This window comes from Hippoglossus stenolepis, chromosome 4 (assembly GCF_022539355.2).
Source record: "Hippoglossus stenolepis isolate QCI-W04-F060 chromosome 4, HSTE1.2, whole genome shotgun sequence".
NCBI classification, from domain to species: Eukaryota; Metazoa; Chordata; class Actinopteri; order Pleuronectiformes; family Pleuronectidae; genus Hippoglossus; species Hippoglossus stenolepis.
In genome coordinates, this window is record NC_061486.1 from 3,382,031 (window position 1) to 3,394,339 (window position 12,309).

Below are 12,309 nucleotides of genomic sequence, written 5' to 3' on the forward strand. Positions count from 1 at the left end.
TGGTAAAATCTGCTGCCGTATATGAATTCATACTTTAAATGAAAGTATGTGTTGCCCTGGCAACCACTTAACCCGGCTGTGTTGGTGTTTCCCGCTTTGCTTCACAAACTCTTACCTCTGCACCGTCTCCTCTGCAGTCGCCATCTGCACCCGCTCGGAGATGGAGGATTTCCTGCGCGAGGCCGCCTGCATGAAAGAGTTTGACCACGCCAACGTCATGAGGCTCCTGGGTGAGTCCGGAGTTCCACAGCTCCGCACAGCGGGGGGTCCAAATATTCAGTTTACAAGAAAAGCTAAATGTCTCATGTCTTGTGGATATGTTTAGGATTAAAAAGTAGATTTAAAAAAGTGATCTCAGATACACGTTGGTGGTACTTACAGGTTTGTTACTGCACAAAGCTGGAAAAAGCTGTACCCCCTATGAAGCCACCTCTAAATCCGCTAGATCTACATTTCTACTTGCATCTGCACCACATTGCTCACAAACTTAGATATCAGGCCCTTTAAATACGTCTGGTATTTAGTCTGGATTAGGATTAACTTTATATTTGTCCAGATCATTTCCCGTCCTTCCATCAAGTTTTGTGGAAATCTGCTCAGTAGGTTTTGCTCAAACCTGCCGACAAACTAACGAATGAACCGGGGTGAAATCAGAAGTAACTGAGATTCTGATCATTCTGAATATTCCTGGCATCTACGTGCACGAAAACTGATCCGAGGTGTTTTTACAGGTGTGTGTCTGCAGACGGTGGAGAGTGAAGGTTACCCCTCCCCCGTGGTCATCCTGCCCTACATGAAGCATGGAGACCTGCACAGCTATCTGCTCTACTCCCGGCTCGGAGACTGTCCAGTGGTCAGTCTGAATGCAAACACACACACACACACACACACACACACACACACACACAATTCAACATCTTAATGGGTTCAGGGTGTATAAGTTCACTCGAGTGTCTGTCAGAGAAATGGGCTCCAAAGTTCAACGTACATGTGAAGTACGGAGTCTCCACCCACACCTCCCTGGCAGCGTGTACACAGTGAGATCATGAAAACACGAGATGTGTGTGTGTGTGTGTGTGTGTGTGTGTGTGTGTGTGTGTGTGTGTGTGTGTGTGTGTGTGTTGGTGTGTGTGTGTGTGTGTGTGTGTGTGTGTGGTCAGTCTCTGCAGTTCTACTTATTAATGGATGAAGTGTTTTCTGGAATCTGAAGACGTTGTACGCAATAAGTCCCTGAAGAGCCAGAATGAGAATCACATCTCTAATGAAAACAAGATTTGAGCAGAATGTTGAAACATCCGTGAGTTTGGCAAACGTTCATGAAAACACGGCGTCGGTGCTGAACCCTGTTCCTCCCTGAGGAGGAGGAGGAGGAGGAGGAGGAGGAGGAGGAGGGGGTTAGTGTGTGTGTGGAGCAGAGAGCAGAGGGGAACTACAGCGTCCTCTGCTGTGCATTAAACAACATGACTTACACCCCCTCTCTCTCTCTCTCTGTGGTGTCCTGCAGTACCTCCCCTCTCAGATGCTGGTGAAGTTTATGACTGACATTGCCCGAGGGATGGAATACCTCAGCAGGAAGAACTTCATCCACAGAGACCTCGCCGCTCGTAACTGCATGTAAGCACAATCCCTGCTTCCGTTTTTATTTGATTCTACCCGAACATAACCCCAACAAAACACTCTCTCAGTTCCTGTATGTGTTCTCACTTCTTGCTCTCTCCTTTTTTAATTTCACATGCAAGGGTTGAAGAAAATCTTTTAAAAACAAGCTCAAAGTTGATGTAAATACTGGGTTCAGAGGAACATTTTGGAAAGTCCGGAAAAATGAGATGCAGGAGAAGCCGGGCACAGATACAGAAATATAGATTGAATCATATTCTGCAGGATTATCCTTAATTTTTGTTTGTAAAATTGAATCTTGCCTCCGAGTTGTGCTTCAGATGTGCAGCCGTGTGACTCTGTGTCTGTGCCTCAGGCTCAACGAGAACATGAACGTGTGTGTGGCCGACTTCGGCCTCTCGAAGAAGATCTACAACGGGGACTACTACAGGCAGGGCCGGATCTCCAAGATGCCCGTCAAGTGGATCGCCATCGAGAGCTTGGCCGACCGCGTCTACACCACGAAGAGCGACGTGGTGAGTTGAGCGTCTGTGTGTCGGACTGACGGTGGAGAAGCACGAGGGATTTAAGACGTTTTTATGAATGTTTTTGATATTTTTTCCACTTTAAAAACTGGTATTTATTGGAAATGTTCTCTGCATAGGAAGAAAATACTTAATAATCAGTGTGTACAGGGGTCGAGTTGTTCTTAAGCACTAATAGATTATAGGTAATAATTGCTTTAAGGTTACTGTAAAGCAAATGAAATGTTCATTACTAAGATCAAGTTTAGTTTCACCCTCAAGAAAATGAAAGTAAGACGATTCAATGTCCTCAGAAGTTACAAAAACAGAAGAATTGAAGTCAAATTGTTTTTTTAAATGTATTCACCTACATTAATTCCTTTTTAAGTAAAAAGTAAAAGGTGGCCAGCACAGCTGATGAGATCACGACGTGTGTAATGCTTGTTCGAGGAGGCCTGGTTTCTGTTCACATGTGAAATCGAGGGTCACAGTGTCAACATAAAAAATGATGAGCTGTCTTTAGTAACATGTGTGTGAAGTCGGACGTCCGGAGAAACACGGCTGTGTTGTTTCACAGCCAGTGTTTGACAAGAGCAGATTCATGTTGGAGTTGTGTGTGTTCAGGTTTGTGTGTGCGTGTGTGTGTGTGTGAAAGGAATTTAAAACACTTAAACCCAGTAACCCCCTCACTCTCTGTCTCCGTCCGTCCCTCAGTGGTCGTTTGGAGTCACCATGTGGGAGATCGCCACGCGGGGCCAGACTCCGTACCCCGGGGTGGAAAACAGCGAGATTTATGATTACCTGAGACAAGGGAACCGTCTCAAACAGCCTCCAGACTGTCTGGACTGCATGTGAGTGTCTGCACGCTCCTCACAAACACACACTCAGCTTTTGAAATGTTTCCTCCTCTAACAAAGTGCAAACACTAGCTACTGTTAACTTGTCTTTGTCCTCTGCAGCTACGCCCTGATGTTCTCCTGCTGGCTGCTCAGCCCGAAGGACCGCCCCTCGTTTGAGGCCATGCGCTGGGAGCTGGAAAAAGCCCTCGATGATCTGCCGGACCTCCAGGACCCCGACGAGATCCTGTACGTCAACATGGACGAGTCCTCCATGGAGCTCGGGGCCGTCGGCGGTCGCGACCCACTTACGATGCCGTCCCCTCTCTGCCTGAAGGGCCTGGACTCTGTGACCACGGTGGAGGTCCACCAGCCCAACCGCTACGTCCTCTGCCCCCAGCACGAGACCAACCGAGCGCTCTCCGATTCCCTGGAGAGCCTGGACATGCCGGTGTCGTCCTCCACAGCCACGCTGCCTCTACAGCCGTCCTGCCGCTCCACGCCCAACCCCACCCCGGCTCCGACGCCGACTGTGGAGCGGCTGGAGGACAGGGAAGGGTCCAGAAAAGTCCCCTGGCAGTGATGGATTCCCTCTCAAACAATGACTGGTCACGGCCATGGTGTGCCGTCCTTTCTCCCCTGTCCAAGAACTACATCCAGCCTCTTGCTACTGACGAAGAAACTTTACGTGCCCTCCACACATGTTCATGTTTTGCACACACACACACAAAGCCGAAGACATTCCAGGGAAGTGAAGGATCGGGATTATTTCCTCCGTCAACTCCTCTCTTCTAAAAATAATTCCAAGTGTCTGATGATCAGTTCCCGACAACAAACAGAGAGTGAACCAGTTCCGTGGCCCCCGCACACTGCAGCACAATCAGAGAAGCTAACTCCCAGTCGCCACAGCAATAAAACAGCACATCTGCACAACTACCTGCACAAAGTGAAGCTAAATACAAAATCAAACGTGTCCGTGAAACCAGCTCGTCACTGCCAGACCGAACCTGCAACTCAACAAACTCAGGAGCTTCAACCTTCCAGCGAGGAAACAGAAAGTCTCTTTCACTGAAGGCAACTGTCGGCTTTAAGTTTATACTGGAGAACAGCAGCCAGATTTACTGGCTCCCACTAAAGTACAGAGTCACAGCTTCTTGTGTTCAGCAAAAATGAAATATGATTTTTTTTTTTTCATCAAAATCACACGAAGATTCAAGTGAAAACCAAAACGAGAGAAAACGAGGCTCCGCTCTGGATTCTCTGAGCTTCGAGGTGAAGTCGCACCTTCAGCCGATGTAGCGCTCTAACAAACCCCTGCATCTTCTCCGTGGGGTTCAACTGCTGGTCGTGCATTACGCATTCAAATGTGAGACACTTATCGTCGTTCATCGCCGAGTCGACTGCGTCTTTGTCGTGACTCGGGAAGCTGAGACGTCTGCTGCACAGGGACACAGGGACACAGGTACGAGTCAAATCAAGAGGGTACGGATACAAACTGAAGGGACAGAGGGACGGTTCGGACACGATGGACTCACCCGAGGCAAATGGCAGGAGAAGCTCCTCACATTTGCTTTTGGCACAAGCACAGTGTTATTTTACACATTTTGTACTTTCTTTTTTTTTAATGCTGATGTTTGTTTTTTCTACAACTTTGCACTAATGTTTTTATATAGACGTATGTTTGTAATGTGTATATCTCTCAAGCTTTCTTTGTTTTTATGTGACTTTCTGTATATTCTCAGTCCGCATGTAACAACTCGTATATTCCTGAAGGCAGAGAACACGGCCTGTGAAAGTGTTGCACCCCCGCCCGTCGGAGCGTTTTCTGTAAATGAGCACAGACTGGGAAACACGACTAACCTCGTCATCTGACACCATCCTGCCACTCTTTTATTCGGGTATATATATATATATATATATGTTTTTGCGAGGTTTGGCACTGTAAATAGACAGAGACAGTTCCCGAGGCAGAGTCGAGGAGGAGGAGGAGGAGGAGGAGGAGGAGGAGCAGGAGGAGACAGAGACAGAGACAGAGACAGAGACAGAAAGCAGCAGCTGAAACCTGAATGTACGTGAAGATCGTCCAGACCTCTGCGTTCTGAGGACGCTCGGCTGCAACTTGGCATCATGCATGCACTTATTTTTATATATATATATATATATACGCTTTAGTTCATTATTCTGTCGTCAGAAGGAACTTGACCACGTTCCAACGCACGTTTTGGGAGAATGACACTTGTTCGGATGAGACGCTGTGTCTCTCAGCTGTAACGGTACTTTTATATCAGACAGTAGACAGGCGGACGTGTAGCATTACTGAAACCCTTGTTGGAGGAGAGTGTATATTTCTTTGTGGTTGAAAACTCAGAGTGGGATCGTCCCACATTGTTTGTGAAGCACGGACATGTGGTGCTGAGACCGAGGTACTGGTCTGTTTTAATGTTTCACCAGTTTTAATGTGTTAATGCAGAGGCACCGGCTGTTCTATACCAACCAGGGTGTTAAACACAGTTTGCTCTCTACAGTCTCTCTTTATTACGCCCCCTAAAACTTTTATTTTTGTCATGAAAACTATTCCATCAAGGCCTTCAAATGTTTTAAATGAAACTCTGCACCCTCCTTCCTCATGTTGTGACTGGCATCCATAAATACGTTAATTTGGCCCCACCCCCACAGCGCCACCTGCAGCTACTGAGCCCCGCCCACAAGTTGACGGGATTGGTTTGTTAGGTTTGTGACATCACAAGCTCTGGCTGTTTGATTTTGTTTCCTGTGGCACAATATGTCTTTTTATATAAAAATCACAAGGGGGACAAGTTAACATGTTTAGAAACTTGATTTTGACCAGAGGACAAAAAGAAAAAATGTATCTTCCAAAGCAGATAAACTTGTAAAAAATATAAACCTTCAAGAGTTAAATCTCAGAATTGAACGTTACCAAGTGCCTTCCGAGAGCCAGTACTTTGCACCACAGTAGACGTGTGTGTGGATTGTGATTCTCCCAGTGTGTTGAACTGGGAGAAGACTTTTCTATAACTGCCTTTATATCGTCACTGTCATGATTTGTAAACAGATTTTTTTTATACATTGCTATACAGTATTTTGCATATGAAATAAACGTGTTCGTTCATGAATGAGCTTCTGTGTGGAGTCTTCATATCAAACATGTGGGAGGCGTGTTTATTAATTCCACGTGTAACACATGATGAGGTAACCGTTTGTCTTGTGCAGACTTGTGTTCATACAGCAGGACTATTGAACAACACGAAACACACAGGGTTCAGACATCCGAGCGTCTCAGAAGTGGATGTACGAGATCTGCACGTCGCCCTCGATCTCCAGCATGTCGATCTCGTTGAAGGACTGGAAGCGGTGGAAGAAGTCGAACAGGTGCTGCCCGTTCACAAACACCTTGAACCTCTGGTTCCCACAGCGAATCGACATCTGAGGGACACAAACGTGGAGACAGCACCAAGTCAAGGACAAGCAGGGAAATGAATAACGAGGACTGAAGATCCAGGAGGAAGACGTGACCTACATCAAAGTACTGTCCCTCCATGAAGGGGTTCATGGCGAGCTCCCGGTCCTCCTGACCCCAGCTTCCTCCCATCATGCTGTTCCTCACGACAACCCCCTCCCTCACTCTGGGGTTCATGTGGAAAACGATGTCCCGCGATCTGCTCACCACAAAGTTGATGGACATTCTGCAACACACACACACACACACACACACACAGGAGTGAGTGTCTGTCGTCACACACACTGCACCGTGGTGACGTGCACACACACACACACACACCTCTCTGCACCATAGGGCACCATGCCTCTGATGACGACGGTCCTCTTAGGGAACATCCCTCCTTGGATCATGCCGGAGTAGGGAACAGGCTTGAAACACACAGGAGAACACATTAGACAGGTCATGTAATGAACATATTAGAACTCTATAGCGCCACCTGTGACAATCGTGAGGTTTAACCCTAAGTTTTTAAACTGCATTTCCTCCGCATTACTGTAATGTTGCAGTGCAGTTCCTCTCTGTCACCACTAGAGGGGAGTGTCACTGTCTACAGGAATAGTGATGGAATGCTCACAACAATTTATTAACGCATCACATCACCTCGTTATTCCCCTGCCTGTTATCAGAGGCTGTAAATAAAGATGGACGACCTTACAGCTGCCACAAGTGAATACAAAACATCTTGATCGCCCCCTGGTGGCTGGCTGCAGTATAGATCATAAACCCCGCCTCCTCCATGTTAACAGATGGGACATGGATACAAAAACAAGTACAAACTACACTTTAAATTGATTTTTATTTTATTTTAGGAAGATTCTTATCACACTGATGTTTGTTTGAGTGATAATTTAGATATTTGATGATTTGAAAAGACGCCATGATTGACAGCTCAGTCTGACTCGTGATTGGTCAAACAATCATTGACTGTACATGAGTGTGGAAGAAGTTTTACTCACAGGGTTGTAGACCGGCTGCCCACCCATACCCTGGAATCAAAGAAACAGTATTAAGTAGGACGGACACAAGGAAGAAAGTGTGTTCGAGAAAATAGAAGACGAGTCAACTTCCTCACCGGAAGGTTGGATCCTGGGTATCCTCCCTGAGGCAGAGAGAAGATCTGTCAACTTGATGCCAAAGTCCATTAAATGCTTTTAAACTGTTGCAAGTTGGTTTGGGCTTAGTTTACATTAACTTTAGAATATGTAAATAACAAACGTGACATTATATAATGATATCATGACATCTTTCATACCCCCATTCCACCTCCCATGCCTCCTGGATAGCCACCCTGTAAAACGGACATGTTTAAATTCAGATTTAACATGACTGTGATTCTGACATGAAATAAATGTATGCATTTGAATATTGATTATTATAAACCAAAGTATGAATTCACCCCCATGTCGCCTCCTGGATATCCTCCCTTTTGAAAAGAGGAGAATATGTTAAATTCTATATTTAGTTTAGAGACTTGGATCATAAACAAAAGCCTCATAAATATACTTACTCCATTGCCTCCTCCCATGCCTCCTCCCATGCCTCCTCCATTGCCTCCTGGGTATCCTCCCTAGATATTAGAAATAGAGTAAAATGTAAATATCTGTCAAATATCAATAATTCACTGTACTTATATTTTCAAACACCAACGTACCCCCATGCCACCTCCTGGATATCCTCCCTGCCGAGCGGTAAACATGTTAAAAACTATTCAATGATGTTCAGAATGAAATAATTTATCTTTATTAGTTGACAGGCACTTACTTCCATGCCTCCTCCCATTCCTCCTCCCATGCCTCCTCCCATTCCTCCTCCCATGCCTCCTCCCATTCCTCCTCCCATGCCTCCTCCCATGCCTCCTCCCATGCCTCCTCCACCCTGAAAGATCAAACACAAGTGTTAACCAACAACAGTTTTACTCCCACTCCTCCTGCACCAGGCCACAGCAGCACAAAGTGTATTTCTTGAATTATTCCTGCAGTATTTATTTGCTCCTGCAGGAGAGCGGAGGGTCTCACCCCGATGACGTTGATGGTCTGGATGGAAACGTCTCCATCGATCTGCATCGCGCAAACTCTCTGCAGAGGAATCCGGTGTTCGAAGGTGTGGAAGTCGTTTCCGTTGACTTTGATCTGCAACCGCAAAAAATAATAATGCATATACGTCATTATGGTCCAGTTATATATAAATGTGTTTTCAATCGGCAGCTCAACCAGAGATAAAACAAGTTATCGCACTGTAAATGTCAGATTTTATTGTAACCCTCCTATTTAGCATTTATAGCCAGAATATGAATATTTACTTAATGGTTTATATAAGACTAATGCAGTAGTAAAGCACATGAGGTGTTTATTTATGTTTTTGTCATCAACTATGAGTCCATTTGTCAGTAGTATAAGTAGAAACTGGTGAATAAACAGATGTTGAATGATACAACGTTTATGTTTTTTACACTGTTAATAAAAAAAATGTATGTCTTCATCGTAGAATTTATGATTGTTTGCAAATATTGAACATTCAAATGAATACAAATGTACTTTTGTTGGCTTACAACAGCATTAAAGTGCGTTATCAACTATAAATGTTTATAAAGTGCTTGTAATGTGGGTTTTTCCATTTTGAAAAGACATATTCTGATATTATGTGTGTGACCTTCAGGTTGGTGTCACCTGGTAGCCTTGTGACGTGATCATGATGACCATCTCAAAGTTCTCTCCCTTGCAGAAGGGCATGTCGCGGACCTTCTCCTCCGAATCCCAGCTTCCATTCTGACAAGTGTTGAACACCACTTTGTCCCAGCCGTCGAAGCGGGGGTTGAAGTGCAGGGCGATGTCGCTGGACTCGGACTCGCCGCAGAGCAGGTTGATGAAGAATCTGCAGAAAGCATCAAGGAGGCAAAGCAGAGTCCAGAGGCGACTGTGAAGCAGGTGGAGCCACAGAGAAACATGAAGATCTGTCTCCATAAAGAAACTATAGATGTCTTGACACACTCAGGTATGTACGGTGTTTGCTTTGCCTGCTGACGAGCTGTAAAAGCACCTTTCACAACTCAGATATGACTATTTTGAAAGGAGGAGGGATGGAGGATATAAAAGTGGAGCCGTGAGGGTCACGATTCTGCTTCGACAGAACAATGCAAAGAAACCTGCTCCACCCAGACTCAGATTACACAAGGTGTTCCTGCAGGTTTTTTAAAAAGGTTTTGGTTAAAGATTAAAAACAGAATGTGTGGATATATCTGATAACACACCCTCACCTATGGAAGCGTGTAAAACACTATGTACTGCACCACACCCACAAGATCAACTAATAAACTGACCACGAGTTCAGATGATTACATGTTGAATTACTATGTTTGACATGTGTCCTGCTGAGGTCACCTGGTTATGTCCTCGGGGATGGAGCCCTGCAGGTAGATGGACGTCCCCTCCCTCAGGCCTCCGTAGATGGGCCCCAGGTAAGGAATCCTCTGGGAAGTGCATCACAGACACTTTACACATGTGTAGTCAATCGATTTGGTTCAAGCTGGAATTATTTGGAGTCTCCATAAAAAAAGTTAGTGTCGCAATACTGATAGATTGATATCCTTGAAGGTAGTATCAGAAAGTACTTGACGTACTTTACTACTTAATATTTGGTGGTGTTGCCGATTACTTTTCAGATTAAGACTTCATTTAATAAATTGCTTTCGTTCAACTGAACTTTCTAACACGTGAGAAACAGACGGTGTCCACTTGGTTCGTCATGTTGCAACATCTGACGTCTCCTCAGATGCTTTCACGTAAATATCTTCACACAAAGTATTTATATCATATAATGTAGTTTTTATATTTCATAAAGAAATTAAAAAACTAAATACTAATCCTACACAATGAAATCATTCTTGTTTGTACTTTGAAAACCAAACCGATTAAAGTAGTTAAATTCACCTTCAGACATTGATGCATCAGTTTTAACAACGTAAAATATAATTTGGGTCATAAGTACTTTTACTCTCATACTTTTGTTATTACTTTAAACATTTGAAAAGCAGCCTTTTCATTTGTAATGGACTATTTTCAGTAGTAGTGTAGTATTTTTGTTGTGATATAGCACTTTAGCTTGTTGCTACTTCTGGCTCAGCTACTTATTCCTGTTTTTCCATGTAAACGATGCAAATATTATACAAATAAAAAACAAAACTCTTCCACAGCTTCTCCTTCATAACTGTTCACATATTAACAAACTGTCCTGACAACATTCAATCCATTACAGAAAGAAAAGTTACAGAAAAAAGAATTTTCCAACAAATGAATTCATTTAATATCATAATCAAACTTGACATTTTTTATTTTGTATTTGTCCAAACTATGTCACACCAGCATATTTTGGCTGTTTAGTCCATTTGTATGAGTGCTATGCATCACCCACTGCATCCCACACACTGGGACCATCGTGATTTAAAAGCTTCCAGCAGCAGCCGGTGCAGATACTCACAGGTCCATAGATGGGCTGATAGCCAGGAGGAGCGACGAAGGTCATGGCAGCGGCTGACACGGATGAGCAGTCAGAAACAGGAGGCTGGTGCCGGGAGCTGATTTCTGCTGGAGGCCTGGTTTTATACCGGTGATGAGGGAGGGGCTGGGCCGGGGACCGAACCCAGGCCTGCATCACCTTATTGACTTTGGCGGCACCAGAAGTCAAATTTAACCTTCGACCCAGTGGAGGAGCGGCACGTTACAACAAAGACAGAATGTGTGTTTTCACCCGAGTGTGGAGCACGTGAGGCAAAACCAACATAACTGAGACGTGCAGCTACAACGAGGATTCCTCCGTCATACAGAGTATTCAGACACGTCAAAAATACACCTTTACATGTAGAGTATGGAAGTAAGAAGTATTTTACTGTTGCAACGCTTCACTTTATATAAAGTTGTGCAATCTGTAGCATCGCATCAGATATTATCCGCTCATCTTTTCTACGTTTGATCTCAATCTAGTAAAACAGACCAAACAATACAGAGAAGTTAAACTACCTCAAATATTTACTTCAAGTACTAAACTTTAGTGAAACTTAACATTTATCTGTGGAGACATGATCCCCCCCCCCCATCAGGACTAAAGGAACTGATTGTGTGTATGATTCATGAATCATTGAGAAAACCCCGTCTGCCAAAGACAAACAGAAGCACAATCGGCTCTTATCTGCCACTCAGGTCTCCATTCACAGGTCTGCACATAAAACTACTTCATGGACGTCACAGCTTTTTACAGCAAATCCTTCACAAAGTAAACATGTAAACTGATTAAATCCCCAGAGAAATGCACAGAGATCAAACTCCTGCAATTACAATGTTTATCTGCATTGTGAAATAAACAAACAAAATATATATGATATGAGACAAGTCTGTTTTTACTGTTTGAACCACCTTCAAAGTATGAAGGCTGTAAAAATCAAACAGCTAAAGTTATTATATCGATAAGTGTACTTTACTAATCTAAAGCAAAAGGAACATTTCTTTCATAAAGATTCAATATTCACATATTGCTTGAATGTCAGTGGATGATGCAATTGTACCTTTGTTAATATTGAGACTCAAAAGACACACAGGAACAAAATCTAATCAGATCATCTTCTGCATGAGATGGTGAAATCACAATTTAAGTCACATTATCACAGTATTGACATAAAATCAAAGAAAATATCAAAAAGTTTGTTTAAAGTTGTTTACTTTGTGTCGAGTTTTGTTCAGTTAAGCTGCGAAAAATTTTATTTTTCTTTTTTTAAAGAGGAAACAAGAACAAGTATTAACACACACATGCAAATATTGCACATAAATAAGGACGCTGGTTCCAG

General features: G+C 43.8%; 2 protein-coding genes across 2 annotated transcripts in view; one reads left to right on the forward strand and one right to left on the reverse strand.

Moving 5' to 3' along the window:
- LOC118106530 (tyrosine-protein kinase receptor UFO) overlaps positions 1 to 5,939 on the forward strand; it is a 28,639-nt gene extending 22,700 nt beyond the window's left edge. The window contains exons 15-20 of the mRNA XM_035155152.2: positions 138 to 230; positions 732 to 853; positions 1,505 to 1,614; positions 1,973 to 2,132; positions 2,835 to 2,971; positions 3,080 to 5,939. Of these exons, the coding sequence (XP_035011043.2) occupies positions 138 to 230; positions 732 to 853; positions 1,505 to 1,614; positions 1,973 to 2,132; positions 2,835 to 2,971; positions 3,080 to 3,539 (1,082 nt within the window). The 3' untranslated portion in view covers positions 3,540 to 5,939. The remainder of the gene's footprint in view (positions 1 to 137; positions 231 to 731; positions 854 to 1,504; positions 1,615 to 1,972; positions 2,133 to 2,834; positions 2,972 to 3,079) is intronic.
- Positions 5,870 to 11,123, reverse strand: LOC118106531 (galectin-4-like). Its single transcript, XM_047339641.1, has 14 exons — positions 10,950 to 11,123; positions 9,854 to 9,951; positions 9,143 to 9,347; positions 8,492 to 8,605; positions 8,238 to 8,351; positions 8,128 to 8,154; positions 7,984 to 8,043; positions 7,873 to 7,899; positions 7,729 to 7,764; positions 7,549 to 7,575; positions 7,433 to 7,462; positions 6,756 to 6,844; positions 6,495 to 6,660; positions 5,870 to 6,400 (listed from the first exon to the last, which is right to left on the reverse strand). Exons 1-14 carry the CDS (start codon positions 11,121 to 11,123, stop codon positions 6,254 to 6,256), a joined length of 1,314 nt encoding a protein of 437 aa, XP_047195597.1. The 3' UTR covers positions 5,870 to 6,253.
- Positions 11,124 to 12,309: the final 1,186 nt, after the last annotated feature.

Bases quoted from the DNA above. Each gene is read 5' to 3' on its own strand.
- LOC118106531 (XM_047339641.1), bottom strand. From the start codon at position 11,123: ATGCAGGCCTGGGTTCGGTCCCCGGCCCAGCCCCTCCCTCATCACCGG. The intron at 9,952-10,949 runs GTGAGTATCTGC...TGTCTGTGATGC, and splicing joins ATCAGCCCATCTATGGACCT to ACTTCCCAGAGGATTCCTTA. The intron at 7,765-7,872 runs GTGAATTCATAC...TCCGTTTTACAG, and splicing joins ATCCAGGAGGCGACATGGGG to GGTGGCTATCCAGGAGGCAT.